General features: G+C 43.9%; 1 protein-coding gene across 5 annotated transcripts in view; it reads right to left on the bottom strand.

Annotated features, from left to right (window-relative positions):
• Positions 1-21804, bottom strand: part of VPS8 (VPS8 subunit of CORVET complex) — an 818099-nt gene that overhangs the window by 590749 nt on the left and 205546 nt on the right. For all 5 annotated transcript variants that reach the window (XM_029606199.1, XM_029606197.1, XM_029606196.1 and 2 more), the window contains 3 exons: positions 21658-21748; positions 20719-20765; positions 11788-11877 (listed from right to left, as the gene is read on the bottom strand). In XM_029606199.1, coding sequence (XP_029462059.1) covers positions 11788-11877; positions 20719-20765; positions 21658-21748 — 228 coding nt within the window. The remainder of the gene's footprint in view (positions 1-11787; positions 11878-20718; positions 20766-21657; positions 21749-21804) is intronic.

Here is a 21804-nt window from a genome sequence, read left to right as displayed (position 1 = left end):
GAACCAACAGGGGACATTGCTATAAGTATGGCAGGAGAGGATAAAAGTGTAAGGGAAAAGGGTAAGATAAAATCAATTAAGATAGGAAATTATTTTCCTAGACAACAGCTACCCCGAAAATGTAAGACGCAGGGCTGTATAATTACACACGAAGGGAAGGATGAAGAGACAGCTTGTAGAGATGAAAAAGGGGATCTGATTATGATAGTTCATAGTGGGTGTAAACAGACACCAAAAGAAATAGTGGCTGAGAAAGAAGCTAGTAGATATTATGTGGATTTATGGGTGGATAGGTTATCTAGATGGACTGAGGACAGGAGAGGAGATATGTCTCCATATCCAAAACAGGGTTCTTTATCTTCTAGAGATATGAATGTAGCTCGTCAGTGTATTAGAGGTCCTTATGGGGATCCTGAGTGGGATGATCAATATATGAATGATGGTTTAATGGTATGGGAGAAATATGAAAACCAAGCAGGGGCTGAAGCTGCACAGTATCCCCTGTTGTTAGGCAGACCTAATGAAAGAGGGCAGGTTCTCCCTCGTTATACACCATGGCAATTTACTGATCTGACTAATTTAATCCTGCAATTGCCGCCATTAACCAAGGGTGCAGGGGCATGGATTCGTGATTTTGAAAAATTAACTAGTGGATTGACATTAGCCATTGGAGATATAAAAGCATTATTAGCTAGAATGCCTGGAATTGATGTAGATGCATTGTTTAGACAGGCTAGAATGAGGGAAATTACATGAATGATATTGTTTGATTAACTAGTGAATGCTTGTGGGAGCATCCTTCATATTAATTGGGAATTTAGAGGGACATACACCTATGCACTACACCTGATAAATACCAAGGTTAGTGGTTAGGATACACTTTTAAGTTCCTCTGTCATGGCTTAGCATCGAAGACTGGTTGATGTGACACCTGTCCATTAAAGGTGTCCCATAGAGGGAAATGAAGAATAGGCCGAGCAGATAACCAAGAATTCCCAGATGCCTCTGCTGTATTGTAGCCTGTCATAGGTGAATGAACTTTGAGTGCTTTTCTGAGCATGACTTGTAGAAAATCTCTGAGACAGATTTGCTGGCAACAACAGGAGAGAGGCCTATTTAATGGCCACATTTACTTCACAATGCAGAGAAACTGAGTCCTGGATGCAAGCTTTTGTCTTGCAGATGCATGGTTTCAATGAACAGAAACCAATTTGAAAAGGAGATCCTGTGAGGTGACAGTTTTTAATTAAACCCTGGTGCCAAGAAATGGAATCCAAGCCTAGCTCTTATTCAAGACCCAGACTGCGATTTGTTTACACAAACAAAGAAGAACAAAAGAAGAAAAGAAGAATACATTGCATCAAAGCCAAAGTGATACAGGAACTTGTATGATGGGAGGAGGGTTCAGGAAAGACTAGTATGGAATGATTTTTACAATTGAATGGGGGGTGTCATCACAAGCATTTCCTATACATGATAGATTGTCATGACAACAGCATAAGGTATTTTTTTTAAGGAAGTCTTTGGCCAGTTTCGTCATTCATTCTGGAAGCTTCGGGAAGGTTGTATTTTGATTATATAAGTCAGGGCATGGCAGAGATTCACTGAGATGCAAGTTATTACAGATAGAGGGCAGTTATATTGTATCTCCCAGAACACTTGTCTTGGAATTTCTTATAAACAGCTGAATAAATTATATTTTAAAATCTTTTTCTGAATCGAAGTGTTCTGATTTGCCCTGTCCCTGTGTACACAAAATTATGTACAAGTCTCAGTTGAGTGGTGTTTCCTAAATCCAAAACTGGTTGGAGTAGAGAATATCTTGGTCTTCCAAATAGTTTACAAGTTGAGATAACACTGCTTTTTCAAGTACTTTTGAGAGAAGAGACAAATTGGAATTGGACGACAGTTGTCCCAATCATCCATTCTACCAGTTTTATTTTTTAGGATTGGTTTTATCACAGCATGTTTTGCCTCATAGGGAACAAATCTGTCTGAGAGAGAATGATTAATTAAGGTTGCAATTGTCAGAGTGATAATGCTGTGTATTTGTTTCAAGGAACTAGCTGGAATTGGGTCACATGGGTGACTAGCAGGATTTATTTTCGTAATGATTTGACTAACTTCGAGATTAGTTACTCTGTCAAATATAGTCCAGAGGTGGAGTCTGTTCCCCCAGGAGGATGTGGACCCCAGTGAGAGATTGGGAGGCAGAGTCAGATCTCCAGGAAGGTGTGGACCCCAGCATTGGCATGGACCTTTCAACAGAGCAGAAGAGGCACCTAGGAGATGGCAGTGGTTTAGATACAATGGACCCCCCAGGCCAAGACTGCCCACCAGCCCAGTTGCATCTTTTCACATGGCTGAGACTTGGGTAAAAAAGGGAGAGGATAACACTTGATTAAGCAGGAACTGAGAGGTCCCTTCATCAAGCTAAAAGAAAACGTGAAAGATCTAGGAATTTGCCTTGACCCAGACTGAACTTCAAAAAACACACTGCAATGAAAATCAAAGACGGTTTCTACAAACTATTAATTCTCAAACACCTCAAACCACTCCTAAACCAGCCCGAATTCAGAACCATTCTACAATCCCTGATCTTTACAAGCTTCGATTATTGTAATTCACTTTTGCTAGGCCTGCCCAAAACAACCACACGCCCACTTCAAATATTACAGAATGCCACTGCTAGAAGCCTTACCGACCACAAAAAAATGGATCACATCACCCCTGTACTAAAAGAACTGCACTGGCTACCTGTGGAATAAAGAATAGAATAAAAGTACTATCCATCTTTCACAAATCAATACACAACATTGAAAGCGACTGCCTAAACACCATAATACAAAAACACAATCCTCAACGTAACACAAGATCAACAAACAAAGCCCTGCTAGATATCCCCTCAGTCACAGCCGCCAATCTTACCACAGTAAGAGAAAGAGCAGTCTCGACAGCCAGTCCATGTCTCTGGAATTCCCTACCGGAAAACCTAAGACTACAAAACACAAAAATATTTTAAAAACTACTCAAAACTTGGTTATTCCGACAAGCCTACAAAGATGGAATAGGGTAAACAATTCAATGTTATCCTACCCAACTCAATCAATATATTCATCGTTAAACACTATATCATAGGGATGTACATTCATTTTGAACGAATGCGCAATCCGCAACGTATAGGTCCCTATTCGTTGCATTCGTGGGGTTCTGAAATTTATGGCGAATCCTCACGAATGCAACGTATCATTAATGAATAAAACCCCCACCCTCCTAATCCCCCCAAGACTTGCCAAAAGTCCCTGGTGGTCCAGCAGGGGTCCTGGAGCGATCTCCTGCACTCGGGCCATCGGCTGCCGGTATTCAAAATGGCACTGATAGCCTTTGCCTTTACTATGTCACAGGGGCTACCGGTGCCATTGGCCAGCCCCCGTCACATGGTAGGAGCAATGGACGGCCGGCGCTATCTTGTGCTCCTACCATGTGACAGGGGCCGATGAATGGCACCGGTAGCCCCTGTGACATAGTAAGGGCAAAGGCTATCGGCGCCATTTTGAATACCAGCAGCTGACGGCCCGAGTGCAAGAGATCGCTCCAGGACCCCCTCTGGACCACCAGTGACTTTTGGCAAGTCATGGGGGGGTCAGGAGGGTGGGGGGTTGTAGTTAATTAAGTTTAAAGGGTTGGGATGGATTTTGTTTTGGGTTTTTTTTAAACTTTAATGGGAAATGAATACCATATGTAACTAATGGACAAATTGGGTTTCCCCGAAAACGGATGTAACGGATTTGGGTCCCGACGAATACGAATACCGAATCGAACATATCCGTCCCTGCTGCACATCCCTACAATATCATCCTATAACTTTACCTTCCCTATATATTTATCATTATAATCATTTGTTTTCATTGTAACCAGTAGTTTTCTCACTTGTAAAATATTTTCAATGTGATATAGTACTTCACTGTTAAACCTCTAAAACTTAGCTGTTATAGTTACTAAATCATTCTCCCATAGTTATTAATGTAAACCATTTGATTGTTCATGTAAACTGTTGTTATACCTGTAAACCGGAGTGAAGGTCTGCGCCAAACTTCGGTATATAAAACATACAAATAAAATAAATAAATAAATAAATATTCTATACTGTGATATGCTGTGGGGGCCAACAATCCCAAATTGACAAATATTTGTAGAAATGTATATATTTATGTGGCTTGATACTATTAACTATGAGTATATACGTGTGTTTGTCATCCTATAAGCGATGTACATAGTCAAGTAGAAATGTATATACTTATATAGTCTAATAAACCTGTATATACTTGTACATACTGCCAGCCTGTTCACAGTCCCATTTGTTTTCCTGGGGTGAAGGGAGGGAAATCCCACCCATTAACACTTTCTTCCCCAGGTAGTGGCAGGTTTGGGTACTTGCCAGGTTCTTATGGCCTGGATTGACCACTGTTGTAAACAGGATGCTGGGCTTGATGGACCCTTGGTCTGACCCAGCATGGCATGTTCTTATGCCAAGAACGTGAGGACTGATGGAGTCTGCCCTAGGAGGGGGGGTTCCCGCCAGGTCGGTAAAAGTGATGACATTTGCCGGACTCTGCGACTTGTCGTTTGGCAAGGGGACACCAAATTATTTATTATTATTTAAGGCTTTTATATACCGACTTTCTTGATACAGATCAAATCAACTCGGTTTACATTGAACTAAGCAGAACTATAACCAACAATTCAACAAGAGATATTTAGAAGGAGCATAAAAGTTACATTATAACAAGGTTGCCTTAACAGGGAGGAGGAAAAAAAAAAAAAAAAAGAGGGGGAGAACGAAAGATAAATAATTATATACAATAAGTTACTATATACAATGGAGTATGGGATGGAAGCAGAGGCCGAACCTCATGATAAAATGTGAGCAAGCTTAGAGTTTTGAGTATTTACATAAGAGATATCATGATTCTAAATCAGACTGTAGAACTAGTATGTGCAACATGCATATTGCACATGCATATTGCAAATGCATGTGCAATATGACGAAAGGTGTTATATAGCCATGCACAATCGTCTGTGCCCTCCTTTCCCACAAATAGTAAGTCGTCCAAGTAGTGCACTATGAACTTCGAGTTAGCTGCATCTTCCATTGCCCAGTGCAGGAAGGAGCTAATATTTTAAAGTATGCACATGAAACAGAGCATCCGATTGGCAGACATGGAGTAACAGGCTCATTCAAACTGAAAGCCTAAAAGTGCAAATCTGTCAGGGTGAATAGGCAACAGCCAAAAGGCTGACTATCAGCTTTTGCTATCAAAACTACCTGCTCAGCCATTCTGAGTAATGTCAATGCATTTTCAAAGGATGCACACCGAACCAAGTAGTATTCTATAGGAATACCGTCATTCACAGAGGCACCTTTTGGGAAAGACAGGTTATGTATGAGCCTGTAATTCCCGGAGTCCTACTTTGGAACTATTGTGAAAGGGAAGCACACTAAAGTGTTGAATGGAGGATTCAAAAACAGCCCACAATTTGCCCTAAACAGATTTCCGCTGCCAGTTTTTCTTTAATTATATCAGACTTCTGGTGTGCGGAAGGTGCATTAGTGATGGACACAATGCGTCACAGACCCATAAGCAGAATGACAAAACTCCAATCGAAACTACTCATTATCGTGTTAGTTGCAGCTCTATTAGGATACCATGTTAACCAAGGCACTATGCGCTGCCAGACAGGGGGGTAAGGGCGATGGCATGGGTCTCACTCATGGTCTTTTTGGGAACATTTGTTGGCCAGGTGAGGGGCTGCTCATCTATTGCAGACGTGCTTGTATCGACACTAGGTCACAGTGCATGCGCCTCTTTTGAACCTCCAGGAAACACTGTTTGGTATTTATTTTTTAATAATTTTTATATACCGAATTTTCATGCAAGCATATCAAATTGGTTTGCAGTAGTTAGCAAATATTCATTTAAAAATATTTGCATTTCCAAAACTAGAAAGGAAATAGCTAGTTTCATAATGTACATAAATAAAATAGTAAATTAAAAATAGTAGGTTAAATAATCTAAAAATTTAATCAATTATAGAGACAGTATAGTAGGAGTAGAGATAATAAAATCAAAAATATATACATTACCTTGGTATAAAATCATCAGTTTGAACTTATTCTGTTAATAGTTCTTGGAAGGCTTGTTTAAAAAGCCAAGTTTTAATGCCCTTTTTAAATAATTTGATATCTGCTTCTAATCCTAATTCCTGTGGAATAGAGTTCCATAGTTGGGGTCTAGCAATAGAGATGGTCCTTTCTCTTACGTTATTTAGATGGTCAATTTTAGGGGAAGGAATTAGTAACATCCCTGTTCCGGTTGATCTAGTTATTCTAGAAGGGATGTGGAAATGAAGTGATGAAGTTAGCCATTCCATTTTTTCATTGTAGAGGGTTTTATGGATTAGGGACAATATTTTATGCTGGGCCCTGTATTTGACCGGTAGCCAGTGAAGTTCTTTCAATTTTGGGGTGATATGTCCAGATCTTCTAGTTCCTGTCAATAGTCTAGCTGCTGAATTTTGCAAGAGTTGCAATAGTCTTGTAATATTTGCGGGTAATCCTAAAAGTAGTGAGTTGCAGTAGTCTAATTTTGACAAGACAAGTGCCTGTAAAACGGTTCTAAAATCTTTTGGGAATAGGAGGGGTTTTAATCTTTTGAGGATATTGAATTTAAAATAACCATCGCTTATGATTTTTTTAACGCAAGATTTCATTGAGAATTCACCATCTATGAGAACCCCTAGGTCTCGTACTTCTAGGGAGATGGGGCAATTTTTTGCTGCTTCTTGAATTTCAAGCTCTTTAGTCTTGCTTAATTTGGGTGAGATGTATAGAATTTCAGTTTTATTAGTGTTTAGGGAAAGATTCATTTGGGTTAATACCTTTTCAATGGCGGATTGGTTTATTTCCCAGAGCTTAAGAGTTTGGTCGATAGATTTTTGGATCGATATTAAAATCTGAACGTAGTCAGCATAGACAAAATGTGTTAGACAGAGGCCTGATAGAATTCTGCACAGTGGGAGCATAGAAATGTTAAAAAGTATTGAGGATAGCGAGGATCCCTGTAGTACTCCATAGTGGAGATCGATTGGTTGTGATTCATTATCAAGAAATTTTACTTTGAAGGTTCTATTTTTTTTTTAAGTAGGAGTTAAACCATTTTAATGCGGAGTCTTTAATGCCTATTTCGTTTAGTCTATCAAGGAGGATTTTATGATTAACTGTGTCAAAGGCTGCTGAAATATCTATCATGACTAGGAAGTAAGTTTGGCTGTTATCGGCTCCTCTGAGGATATCATCTTGTAGTGAAGTTAAAAGGGTCTCAATGCTAAAATATTTTCTAAATCCATGTTGTGCCGGATACAGTGTACCATGCTTTTCAAGATAATCTGTTAGTTGATTGTTAATTACTTTCTCTATAATTTTTTAAATACAAGGTAAATTAGAAATGGGTCTTAGGTTTGAAAGATCATATGAATTGGATTGTGGTTTTTTGTGATAGGTTTCACTATTGCGGATGTTAAAATGTATGGGATGTGTGCTTCAGTAATGGATAGGTTAATTATATTGGCAATAGGTTTGGAGACTATATTGGTGACTGTTTTTAGTAGTTTTTTTGAAATATGGTCAATTGGGTGAGCAGCTGGGTTCATTTTTTTTAATTATACCTTCAATTTCAAGCGATGAAACTGTGTCAAAGGTGGTTAAATGGTCTTTGGGGTTACTTGGTAGAACAATTTGGTTAGAATTCTGGGGAGGTATGTTTTTTAGTATGTTTAAGGTTTTTTCCTTAAAATATTGTACAATTGTATTACAATTATAAGAGCTGTTTGCTGTGGGAGTTACAATGGGATTGGTTAGGTCTTTTACATATGAAAACAGTACTCTAGGGTTATATTGGAATTTATTTTGTTATATTTTGGTATATGGGGTGCTTGTGGTTGCTCCCACTCCTTCCCATTTTCCGATAGGATCTTGTGTTTCCTTTGGCATCATATGCCCTATCCGTCATCTTGGTGAGCTATAATCCCACATCATGTGTACCCCAGGATATGGAACTCTTTCTTGACATCCTATCCAAGAAGGCTTCATCATAGTTGAGCCACGCAAATCAACTGTACTCTTTGTATGCACCCAAAATGGAGTCCAAATAACACCATAAGGGTTGTATACCATGGAAGGGTCTGCACGGGCAACCACCAAGGCTATCCGGGCAAAAGCCTGCACCCAATTAACTATTTCCCTCTGAGGTAACCTGTTCACTTCCACTTCACATTTCCTCTTCTTCCGAATCTGACCCCTTTTTCTATGCCCCTCCAATAGCCTGAAAATGTCGATGTAATACTGGTGACTAATGCACCAGCAAATCAACCTAGATACTGCCTCCCACGACTCACGCTCAACTCCAGCCAACCCCATACCTTCTTGCTCTGCCAAACCATCTGTCCCAGCAGCAACAGAAGGACTGAGACACGCTAGAAGACGAAATAAGGGATGAGGCGTTCCATGTAGAATGCGATGATTGCCTGAGTGTAGTGCGCTTTCCCCTTCTTTTTTCTCCTATCTGTATGTGTTCGCTCATATCGAGAGACTCACCATATGCAGTGGACCCCACCAGAGCTGGAGCAAGGATCTCGGCTGATGACAGAATATCAGGTTCTAGAGGCATTGCCTGCCCAGAGGAGGCGTCCCCTTGCCCTGTGCAGTCAGTTGCTGTCATGTTCACACCCACTGTATTAGCTCGCATATGAGGAGGCAGAGTGTCTATTGGCTGATATTCCTGTCAACGGCCTCGCTTGAGAGAATAGCAATACCTGTAGCCTGGTAAACAAATCTTAAAGCCCGAGGAAATCTTATGCCTTCTATATGGAGAATGGTGTGTGCACTGATGTCGTTGCATATAGGGGTAGATTTTCAAAGGGTTACGCACGTAACCCCCGAAAACCTACCCCAAACCCCCCCTGCGTGCGCCGAGCCTATCTTGCATAGGCTCGGTGCGCGCGCGCAAGCCCTGGGACGCGCATAAGTCCCGGGGCTTTCCTGGGGGGGGCGTGTCGGGGCATGTCGCGGCGGCGCGTCATCTGGGGCATTCCGGGGGCGGGGCCGCGGGTGTGGTTCCGGCCCGGGGGGGCGTGACTGCGGCCTCCGAACCAGCCCCCGGACCGGAACATGGCGTGCCAGCAGCATGAGTTACACCTGCCTCGAGCAGGCGTAACTTCTGGAATAAAGGTGGGGGGGGTAGATAGGGCTGGGGGGGGGGGGGGGGTTAGGTAGGGGAAGGGAGGGCAAGGTGGGGGGAGGCAGAAGGAAAGTTTCCTCCGAGGCCGCTCCGATTTTGGAGCGGCCTTGGAGGGAACGGAGGCCAGCTGTGCGGCTCGGTGCACGCAGGCTGCCGATTTTGCTCAGCCTTGTGCGTGCCAATCCCGGATTTTAACGGCTACGCGCGTATCTATTAAAATCCCGCATACTCTTGTTTGCACCTGGGGCGCGAACAAAAGTACGCGTGTGCGTAATTTTGTAAAATCTATCCCATAATGTCTACAAGGTGAATAATATCACTCACCTATGCAGTCAGTAAGCTATGTCATGATGTTCATCATATCTGATCGGGTATCTGCCTTCCACATAATATCTACAGGGTGATCCCTGGTTCTTCTTGTGGTATTTATGCAGGGATCTCAGATCCTCTATTTGATATATTTGCGGAGATCTGCAGCTCATCCAGGACCTTCTAGAAGGCAATCTGGACCCTGCATGTGATCTGCAATTGTCCATGACCCCCCAGAGGTGCCAAAAATCCCGACTATGAAACGTATATTCCCTGGAGCCTCCCAGAAGGTGACCTAGATCTCCCCTGTGATGTTGATCTGGAGCACATCTCATGCCTGCCCATTTATGGATATAGTATGCCATCGGGGATCTGGATTTTGTGCCAGCTCGCCCACTTGGGGAGCCAGGGGTGGAATAAGCTAGGGATCTGTGCTGTGCTTGCCTCCCAACCTTCTGTGAAATTCCTGTTATCGGAGTAGTGAGATTGCCAATACCTGCCTTTCGGGTGTCTGCGGCTTTACCACCACAATATCTGGTGGTGCTACCCTGACCCCATATATTATGGAGTCAACCTGATCCTTGGGCATAAGTTCAGGGATGGAAATCTTTGATCATAACCTGCTCTTCCCCCTTCCTTTTCTGCCATGGCCCTGAGGCTGCAACACCTGAGTGATAGGAATTTGTATGGGATGCACTATGGCCCTTAAAGGACTGTTTCTGAGTGGTTCTGGGACTGGCATGGATGCCCTACCTCATCCCCATTGGCTTCTGGATCGCTTCTGGTTAGAAATGTCAACGGGTTGGTGCGCTGTGAGGTCGGAATCTGAGAGATCCATCCCAACAGGCACCATTGTATCAGGAACCACTAACGTTCCTGTAGCGCACAGTGTTCGGGCCTGCCGAGCCAAAGCCATTGGCCTATGGGACATTCATCGCAATTCACCGCCAACCCCAAGAAGCAGATGCAATACCCTCTCTGCCTCAAACCATTCCTTCAACCCTAGTGTGGATCTCTGTGTTTAATTATCCAATTAATTTTTTTTTTTTTTTTAATTCTATCCACAGAAATTCTAAATTTGAATGAAACAGAAACCCTCACCAGCGGTTTTGTTTTCCTTTTTTTTTTTATATATCTCACAACAGCAGGAGAAGTGCAAGTATCACTGTTGACCCTGAGACCTGCCCCTACTTCCTGTGCAGGGAAAGTCCTTCCTCCTCCAATCTTAAACTTTGACTATATATATATATATATATATATAATTTCTTTTTTTTGTGCCGAATCTCGAAGGATGACTTTCCCTTTAACAGGAGGAAGGAGAGGGTTGGGGGAGAGGGTCATGTCGAGCACGTAGTCACTGGTGTATGCATCTTGCATACGAAGACAATAGTGCATCAGGGCCTCCAAAGAAGAGGACATGTAGCAGTTACCGGTGGGACTTTAAATCTTCTGCTGGCCCTACCCCCAAAATGACGTCACTGCACTCTGCTTCTTGGCCAATCAAGTGGATCGGTGTTGAGTTGCGTCCCGATGATGTCATTGTGCTCAGCACTGGGCCAATCAGGGAGCAGAGTGTCATCATCCCCGATGGATGCAGACAGCTGGAAGACCCAACCCTCCCTCTTGGCCACCATGAAGTAGGAGTCATGTTGCCTCGACGCAACACCCCTCCCACCGCCACCCAAAAGCTCAGATAAATCCGGGAGCAGGAAGGCCTCCCAGCCAAAATGTCTCAGATGCCCATTATCTGCGGTATCCCTGCACCCACAGCCTATCCCCTATTGCCTCCCTGAACACCTAACCACAGACATGCTGCACTTTTCCATCCACCACATAGCCACAACTGTGCCTCTCTATACAAAATCCTCTTGTCTCTCAGCTGTTCTAATATATTTCTTTTACATTCATCAGGGTGAATCCTGCATAAAATTCTGTTGAGATCAAGGAAAATATCATCCTAATTTACTTAGATCCATAATGCTGGAAGCGGTTACATAGAAGGAACTTTCAAATGCTTAACACTCCATTATATTCTTAGGAGATGGAATTTAAATCAAAATAAAAAATACGATCTTAATGATTTAATGTGACTGCCAACTGAAATATTTAGGTACAAATCTTGCTAGCAGTACCACTTTAAATCCACAAGTGCATACCATGGCAGAAAAAGTCATTGTTTTACCTGGAAATGCTGCTCCATCACTTGGATTTTGCCCTGGTCTGGGCATTTCTTCAAAGCACGGTCTGCATACTGGAAAATAATTTCTATCATCTGCAAGGAAATACAATATAATACAAAGTATAGTCCTCAAAACACATATGTGGTCTTAGCAATACAAATTGAAATGCATAAATACATTTGCATACATCGGGTTTTAAAGAACTAATTTGAATATGCTTTGAAATCCTATATGGTGGCTAGCAATGAAAAATAGAGACTTGATTACATTTTTTGGTTCTTTAGATTTCCTAGTTTTCAGTTACATAACAGCATAGTAAAATAAGCAGAGAGACTATGTCTGCTTCCAACTTCTAGTAGCCATATTGGTCCTGGAATAATTAATTTCCAAAGGGCCAAGAAAAAGGATATTATAGCACATTTATTTTATTTACAATAATTTATATTCCGAATTTTTGTTCAACGACGATTACAATATCAAATACAGAAAATATAAACAAAGCAAAGCAGTGTGCTGCAGCCATCAAAAAAGCAAACAATGTTAGGAATTATTAGGAAGGGAATGGTGAATAAAAGAGAGAATGTCATAATGCCTCTTAATCGCTCCATGGTGAAACCACACCATGTGTACAATTTTGGTCGCCACATCTCAAAAAAGATGTAGTTGCACTAGAGCTGATACAGAGAAGGGCAACCAAAATGATAAAGGGGATGGAACAGCTCCCCTATGAGGAAATGCTTAAGAGGTTAAGGCTGTTCAGCTTGGAGAAGAGACGGTTGAGGGGGAATAAGATAGAGATCTATAAAATCATAAAAGGCCTAGAATGGGTAAATGTGAATCGGTTATTTACTCTTTTGGATAATAGAAGGACTAGGGGGATTCTCCATGAAGTTAACAAGTAGCACATTTAAATCAAATTGGTGAAAAAGATTCTTTTTCACTCAATGTACAATTAAACTCTGGAATTCATTGACAGAGGATGTGGTTAGGCCAGTTAGTGCAGCTTGGTTTAAAAAAGGTTTGCATAAGTTCCTGGAGGAGAAATCTTTAAACTGCTATTAATCAAGTTGACTTAGGAATAGCCACTGCTATTACTGGCATTTGTAGTATTGATCTATTTAATGTTTTGGAATTTTGCCAGGTACTTGTAACCTGGGTTGGCCACTGTTGGAAACAGGATCCTGGGCTTGATGGACCCTCGGTCTGCCCCAGTATGGCAACTTCTTGTATTCCTGAGAATCCTTCCTACAGATGAAATGCCATTGTCAGACACAGAATTCTGGGTTCAATGAACCATTGTTCTTAGCCAGCATGGTATTTCTTATGTTGCTGTCATAACAGACAGAACTGGGTTGACATTTTAATACTTACAACCCTGTAACACTGTGCATTATTAAAAATATATAATCCGCAGTTGTCACTACGTCGTCAGTTCCTTCTGTTAGGCAAGTGCGTTTGTGTGAAATTAGAGAGATGACATTCTCAATAGCACTTCTCTCTCTATGGAATACTGTTCCGGACCAACTATGGACAATATCTTCCATTAAAGCTTTACAAGAAATTGCTGAAGACCTTTTTATTCTGATTAGCATTTAAAAGTTAAGTGTACGGAGGTTATGGCAAGCCTCACAGATAGCTAGGCACTTAGATTGCTTTGTCCCCGGCGCCATAGTTTTCCTGCACTGAACCCTGGGTGGCTTCTTGTGTGCCCACAGTGTTTGGGAGTGTATGCACAAATACACACCCAAAAGTAAGCTGTGGTTGAACGCACACAAGTACTCCATGCATACCTATGTACTCAAAACTAGGCCACAGACATATGCGTACAAATACCCCTACGTGGAAAAACATGCACAAATATAGGCCGCAGCCTTAAGAGCTTATGTCAATACACCACCGCGTGGCCAGAATACACTGCTGCAGCCTTCCAGGTAGCTTCCAGAACAGAGTCTGAGGAGCGGGGCCTAGTCAAAGGCTGCACAACCCGCTGAGCCCGAGCCACCTCCGCCCTACACTACCTTCAGCAGAGAAATGAGAGGGAAAGAGGGTAAGAGATGCAGAGCACAAACATCAAGGAAAGAAGACCCAGTAAGAAAAAGAGAGGGGGATTAAAACTTCCCTACTCTTCGGGGTTTTTTTGTTTTTGTGTTTTTTTACCTAAGCACAGCCCTCCCTGGCTGACAGCACAAATGGGTCACTGGCTACAGGGTGGGGTGGGGGAGAGGGCACAAGCCATCACCACTAAGCATCACCTTGCTGCTAACCGCTTTTTGGTCTTTTTTCTTTTAAGTCAACGCCTGGCCAGGCTCCCAGACTCAAAATGCTCAAATGAGGGAGGGACCAAACGGGTGTCACCTCAGGAGTTCAAGTGGTGCTCCGGAATCTTCTATATTCTTCTTATTTCTCATCTTTTTTTTTTTTTTTTTTTTAATTACTACAAACAATCCCCAGTAGAGTGATGCATGTTCACCATCTTCTGGAGATTGAGAATACTAGCGGTCTGATGTCAGGGCAGGGCTATATGTCTGTGAAGTCAGTGAATCAGCTTTACTCCGTCTCCATCTGCTAGTAGAGGTGCATAACCCACTTGTGTGGACTGGCCTGTTGTTGGAGTTATTTTTTTGTTACTTTTGCTGAGGATATATATATATATATATATAGAGAGAGAGAGAGAGAGAGAGGATAGGCCGTATGGATTCAGAGTTTTCACCCAGACACAAACTAGTTTGAAGGCCACAGGCCAACCTAAGAACATAAGAACATAAGAAAATGCCATACTGGGTCAGACCAAGGGTCCATCAAGCCCAGCATCCTGTTTCCAACAGTGGCCAATCCAGGCCATAAGAACCTGGCAAGTACCCAAAAACTAAGTCTATTCCATGTTACCATTGCTAATGGCAGTGGCTATTCTCTAAATGAACTTAATAGCAGGTAATGGACTTCTCCTCCAAGAACTTATCCAATCCTTTTTTAAACACAGCTATACTAACTGCACTAACCACAACCTCTGGCAACAAATTCCAGAGTCTAATTGTGCATTGAGTAAAAAAGAACTTTCTCTGATTAGTTTTAAATGTGCCCCATGCTAACTTCATGGAGTGCCCCCTAGTCTTTCTACTATCCGAAAGAGTAAATAACCGATTCACATCTACCCGTTCTAGACCTCTCATGATTTTAAACATCTCTATCATATCCCACCCTCAGCCGTCTCTTCTCCAGCTGAAAAGTCCTAACCTCTTTAGTCTTTCCTCATAGGGGAGCTGTTCCATTCCCCTTATCATTTTGGTAGCCCTTCTCTGTACCTTCTCTATCGCACAGTGAACTCCTGTTTACTGTCTTGCACTGTGAAATGTTTACGAACAGGCAAGAGTCTGTTTATTTAGTTATTCCACCAAGTCTAAAATGAGAAAGCCTGACAGCTAGAATGAAGACCACACAGCAGTGTCTGAAATTTGATAAGAACTCAGAGGGAGGGAATGCCACTGCTTCACAAGCATTTGTAGTGTATAAGGAGAGACAGAGAGAGAGAAGAGAGAAAGCCCTGGATGTGATGAGGCTGGGCTCCATGCCCAGGCGAATGGGATCCTGGACAGAGAGATCGAGAAGTATGGGAATCCAGACTTGGCGTGGCCAATACGGGGCTATGAGTATAATGGTGCCTCGGTCCTGTTGTAGCTTCACGAGATTCTTGCTTATAAGCGGAACCAGAGGGTGACGGATTCCAGGGACGGGCGAAGGCATCCATGGTTGGTGCTATCCGGTCCCTGTGCAGGGAGTAGAAGCATTCCACTTTGCAGTTCAGTTTGGACGCAAAGAGGTCAATGATGGGTTGATCCCACTGGTGGAAGATTCTGCTCGCAACAGAGGGATCCAAGAACCCTTCGTAGGGCTGGAAACATTGGCTGAGGCAGTTTGCCAGTGCATTCTCTGTGCCTGCCAGATAAGTGGATCGCAGTAGAATTGGTGCGACAGGGCCCAGGCCCAAATATGCGCTGCCTCTTGGCAGAGCAGATAAGAGCCCGTGCTCCCCTGTTTGTTTAGGTACCACATTGCAACTTGGTTGTCTGTTTGGATTAAGACTACCTTGTTGGAGAAGCATTCCTTGAATGCATAGAGGGCGTACCGCATCGCCCGAAGCTCCAGGAAGTTTATCTGACAGGTCGCTTCGGTTCTTGTCCAAGTCCCTTGGGTTTGAAGGCTTTCGACATGGGCTCCCCAACCTAGGTTGGAGGCATCCGTGGTTAAGGTCACCTGAGGAGCTGGTTGGTGGAAGGGTAGACCTGTTTGTAAGTTGGCCTTGTGCGTCTACCAAGCAAGAGACAAACGAAGTTGACTGGTTATGTGGACATGGGACATAAGCGGCTGAGTGGATTGATGCCACTGTGATTTTAAAGTCCATTGTGTCAGTATCATGGCTAAGCTTGCCATTCGGGTGACATCGACTGTCGATGCCATGTGGCAGAGTAATATGAGCAGATGGGGAGCTGAGGCTGTTTGTTAACCGCAGATAGAGCTGGCTAGGTTGGACAGCATGGTCGCCCGGTCGTTGGGTAAGAAGCCTCTGGCTACTGTGGTGTCTAGGTCTGCTCCTATGAAGGAGAGATGGTAAGACGGAGTCAAGTGGGATTTCGGGTAGTTGATCAGAAAACCCAGTGAGTGCAGGAGCCATATAGTGAGACCAAGGAAGTCGAGGGCTCCTTGTCTGGACTGGCTTTTTATGAGCCAGTCGTCCAGATATGGAAAGACGTGTATGCCCCTGCGGCGTAAATGTGCAGCCACTACTGCCAGGCATTTGGTGAACACTCGAGGCACCGAGGCCAGGCCGAATGGCAGTACTCTGTATTGATAATGCCTGTGTCTCAGTACAAATCGTAGGTACTTGCAATGAGGAGGGAAGATTGCAATATGGACATATGTGTCCTGAAGGTCCACAGAGCAGAGCCAATCCCCTTGATGTAGTAGAGGAAGCATGGTGCCTAGGGACACCATCCTGAAAGGTTCCTTGTAAAGAAATATATTCAATGTGTGGAGGTCCAGAATAGGCCAGAGGCCACCGGTCTTTTTTGGAATTAGGAAATACCTGGAGTAGAACCCTCTCCCCTGCAGGGTCAAGGGAACAGGTTCTACGGCCCTGGCACACAAAAGGGTTGAGAGTTCTGAATCGAGAAGTGTTGTGTGATCTTTCCAGCTCCACGCTAGACTGGGTGGGGAGTCTGGGGGTACAGTTGAAAAATTTAGACGGTAATAGTGGGTTATGATGGATAGCACCCACTGGTCCATGGTAATTGGATGCCAATTGGTTGCAAAGTGTCAAAGACAGCCTCCCACCGATGGATTGAATTGCAGGATCAAGGGGGGATGGTTGCTGCTCTTTGGAAAGGAGTCAAAAACTGGTCACAGGACCAGCTTGTGGATCAGGCTGCGCTCTAGGTGTCCTCGTTTGGTGGGTATGTCGTCTCTGAGGGCCCCGAGCTGGTTGAGCACAGGACGCAGGAAGATAATATCTGCATGGTCTGTAGAATTGCTTTCTGACGTCCCTGCATCTGAGGTGACAGTTGATAGTTGACACAGGGTCTCATGATGGTCTTAACTGGGCCACTGTGTCTTGGATTTTGTCCCCGAACAGGTTTTCTCCTGTACAGGGGAGATCTGCAAGTTTATCCTGCACCTCTGGGTCTGAGGCCTTGAGCCATGCCCAGCGTCTTCTAGCATGATGCCCGCTGCTAAGACTCTGGATGCTGTTTCAAAAGAGTCGTAAGCAGCTCTGACCTCGTGCTTACCTGCTTCCAATCCTTTCTGTAGGATGGAGGACAAGGTGTCTTCTTGTTGCTGTGGTAGATTCTCTGCAAAATCCTGGACTTGTTTCCAGAGATTTCTGTTATATTGGATCATATTGATATGCTGCTATTCATCCTATCAACATGGACCCTTGAAAGACCTACGTCCCAATGCATCCAATGCCTTCTTGATCCTTTCCAGGAGGGGCAGTGGAGTGTGGACGGGACCTTTTAGCCTTCTTCTGGGCTGATTCCACAACCACAGAATGGTGGGGCAATTGGCTCTTCTGAAAACCTGGGGCTTGTTGGACCAGGTAAGTAGCATCTGTCTTCCTGTTTACTGGAGGAACAGTAACTGGATGGTCCCACAGGCAGTGCAAGAGGTCAAGCAGAATTCTGTGAACTGGTATCGCCATCACCTCTTTTGGAGCATCTACAAATTGTAAGACCTCCAACATTTTGTGGCGAGTGTCCTCCTCCATTATTAGTGGGAATGGTATGGACTCAGACATCTCTTTGATAAAGCTGGCAAAAGAGAGGTCCTCCGGGGGAGAACGACGCCTTTCCTCCAGGGGTGAAGGCTCTGAAAGCAATTCCTTGGAATCCTGTGAGAATTGGTCTGAGGATGTGTCCTCCGCACAGTCCTGCAAGCAAACATTCTCACTAAATTAGACTACAGAATCTCCCTCCTACTTGGCCTCCCCTTCACCACTATCAAACCCCTTCAGATGCTACAAAATGCAGCAGCCAGAATTCTTACCAACACCTACAAATCCGACCATATTACCCCTGTACTCAAGGAACTTCATCGGCTCCCATATCCTCACACATAACCTACAAAACCTCACCGTGATCAACAAAACACTACATTCTCACAACATCCAGTGGCTTGAAAGCTCTCTCCACTTCCTCTCCTCCGACCGACCCACCAGAACCGCCTACAGAGGCTGCCTATTCACTCCCTCCCCTAAGACCATACATTTCATCTCCACTAAACAACAAGCTTTCTCCATCGCAGGCCCCACCCCCTCTGGAACAGCATGCCCCCGACCTCCACTTAGAGCCATGTACACAAAAATTCAAAAAGAAACTTAATACATGGCTTTTCAAGCAGGCATACCCAGAATAGACTCAGTCTTCCCTCCCTCCCCCCTTTACCATTCCCTTTGATATTCTGTCATCTACCTACCCCACCCCTTTTCTAACCTCCACGTATACCCTTTGTACAGTACTATACTTTATTTATCTTATTTGTATATTCCAATTGTATATTATTCTATCTCCCCTGTAGATAAAGTTACTTCTCCTTGTTCTTTTGAATACAGCGTTCAGTGTCCCTTGACTTCCCCTGTTCTCCCCTCCCTTGTTTATCGTAATTTCTGTTAAGTTCTCTGTAAACCGATATGATGTACCCTCAAATACCGGTATAAATAAACTGTAAATAAATAAAATAAAATAATCATAGGAAGTGTGTTCCTCACCCACCGAGATTCTTGAGGGAGGAAGGATGCCAGAATCAAGAGGACGAGAAGGCATCGATGGATGTCAAGGTGGCATCGATGGATGTGGCATAGACATCAAAGGCGGCGGTGCAGCATCGAGGGCATCGAGGCAGATGAGGTGCGCTTAGGCATCAACAGTCCCGATGGCCCTGGAACGGGCTCCAGCATCAGTGGATCCCATGCTGGAATCGGGCCGGACGTCCCTTCTTCTTCCTCCGAGAACCCAGTATGGGAATCGTGACCTGCGGAGGCCTCGATGTGCAACTCGGTTATGGCGTGTCCGATGGCACGGGCTGAGTCGACAGGGCACCGATGAGGGTGTCTAGATGCTCAACAAGCAGTGCAAACATCGAGGACGCCGGTTCCGGTGCCGGTATGGGGGTCAGCACCGGTGGCGAATGGAAGCCCCGAAGGGTATTCAGCACTGTTTCTTGGACCATGCGGCCCAATTCCTCCCAAAAAGCTGGCATGGATGGCATGGCAGCTGGGGTAGGAGGCAGGCTAGGCATTACTGGATGCTCTACAGCGATCTGTGGAGGCTCAGTACCCTGCACCAATATCGGTGGGGAACTCCTCGGGGTCCCGGGTCCAGAGGAGGATGGGGGCTCCTCTTCGCTGGCGGCTCGGTGGAAGTCGATGACGCTGCGGTATCAGTGCCGGTACCGGGCGGGGATGCACATCAGTGCCAGTGGTGATGTTTCTCTCTGTGCTCGGCACAGAGGATGATGACACCAATGCTTTCGAAGGTGTGGGTGACGGACGGCCACCCGCTCCCTGATGTTCACAGCGGGGCATCTCAGAGGTCGATGAGCCCTCTCCGGTCAGTAGCACTGAACTGGAGTCGATGGAGCAGAACGTTTTGACGCAAACAACTGCTCCATCTTATCCAGATGAGCACGCTGGCCTTTGGGGGTCATTTGTGCGCAACTAGGGCATAGATGGATATCATGCGAGGGACCTAAGCCCAAAACACAAACGGTATGCGGGTCCATGATGGACATGGTCCTCGGACACTCGGGGCATTTTTTGAACCTGGTCGCCATCGAAAAAAGGCGGGCACCAAGGAGAATGCCGTCGGGACTCGACCGCAGACCACGGGGAAACACTTTCCGAGCGTCGGAGGGAACGGAGCACGATGGGGGACCCAGGTGAGGGTGATTTTAGGAAGATTAAACTTCAAAAGTTCCCTGAGGAAAGTTGTGAGAAATTTCTCACAGAGTTCCTAACCGCGAGGCAACTTGCTGCGTGGAAAAAAAAAAGAGACTGAAGGGGGACCCCTGGTGGCTCCAGGGTTAGAGGCTTGCTGGGCATGCTCGGTGTGCCAGTCAAAGTTCTAGAAACTTTGACAAAAGTATTCCATGACAGGTCTCCATCTGTTAATGTCACCCATATATGAGGACTACCATCCTGTTTGTCTAGGGAGAACTGTGTTTATAAGAGATTAGCCCCCCAGGTCAGAGCCCCTGGGCAGGATACCAGTGTGCACGGTCTGAACCTGTAACACCTGTTGAGTGCAGATGAATCTCATTTGCTGGCTCCGATTAAATCTAGATACAGCCCTCTATCAAAAAGTCAGCAGTTGGAAGTAAACTGTATTGGAACACTGAAAAATGTCAGCACTCTACTATGAATACAGGAACAGAAAAAAACTCACCCGATCAGCAACCACAGTTCTTCTTTTGTTTGGATCCCCAGACAACCCTGCAAGAGTAACAGAAGTCTGTCAGGAATTGTCACATGTTATTAACCTGGAAACCACTACAATAGAATTTCCATGTGTGTTCTCATCTCAAACACATAAAAATGTCCATAATGTGATAATCTGAAATTGTATTTCTCAACCTATCATTTCAATAGCGGACTGAGCTCCATGTAGTCTATCCCACTCAGCCAGGCTATTTTTACTGTCCTTTTGACATTTTGTTATGACTTGTTGTTTTTTTGATCTGTTCTTATTTTGTGTGTGAGTTTTATATTTTTATTATGAGTGTGCTTTCTGTCAACCTCTTTGATCTAACCCCCATCATATAAGCGGTATATAAAAACTTTTAAATAAATAAATAAAGCATAACAACCAACTGTGGGACATTCAAACTAGCTAATGAAGAAGTTTAAGCAAAAGGGATCAATAAAGAATGGTCTAACTATAAGCCAAATTTATGTGAAGGTTCAGGGTATGGAACATTGGCTAAAATTAATTTTAATTCAGCTACCTCAGACACTAAAAATAAGCACGTATATACTAAGAAGTAGTACTATGTGCTTTACTCTGAAGTATTAAAAAAGAATCAATCAAAAAGAAGAGGGTTGCTATAAACAATCAATTTGATCTTCCAGATGATCTGTTAATACAATCTGCACTCAACCAGACTGCAGAGTCTATGTAAGTGGCCAATCTGAAAACAGTTGTGTTCTTTGGCCATTTTTTTCTGTTCACAGAAGATATGAGAACAAGGGAGAGAAATTTAAGAAAGGCTCTCTCATCTGTACTGGCAAAGACACTTTTGATTCAAGCACTGTGCTTGACACTCATCTACCTAAGAACAAAACTGCCCTTTCATTTTTATGAATACTGGAGTGTATGCATACTTACCTACAACAGCCTTTGCTTTGCCTTCATGAAAAGACCAAGCTAAAGCCAGTGCCTCGGTAAAACATTCTTGTTTCAGGAGATGATCTATTCTCTAAAAGAAATTAATACAAAACAGAAATTTGAATGATAAAGCTCTGCTTTATACAT

The sequence above is a fragment of the Rhinatrema bivittatum genome, chromosome 6 (genome assembly GCF_901001135.1).
Source record: "Rhinatrema bivittatum chromosome 6, aRhiBiv1.1, whole genome shotgun sequence".
In the NCBI taxonomy this organism is placed as follows: Eukaryota; Metazoa; Chordata; class Amphibia; order Gymnophiona; family Rhinatrematidae; genus Rhinatrema; species Rhinatrema bivittatum.
Note: the sequence above shows the minus strand (reverse complement) of the source record. Positions and strands in the feature narration are given on the sequence as shown.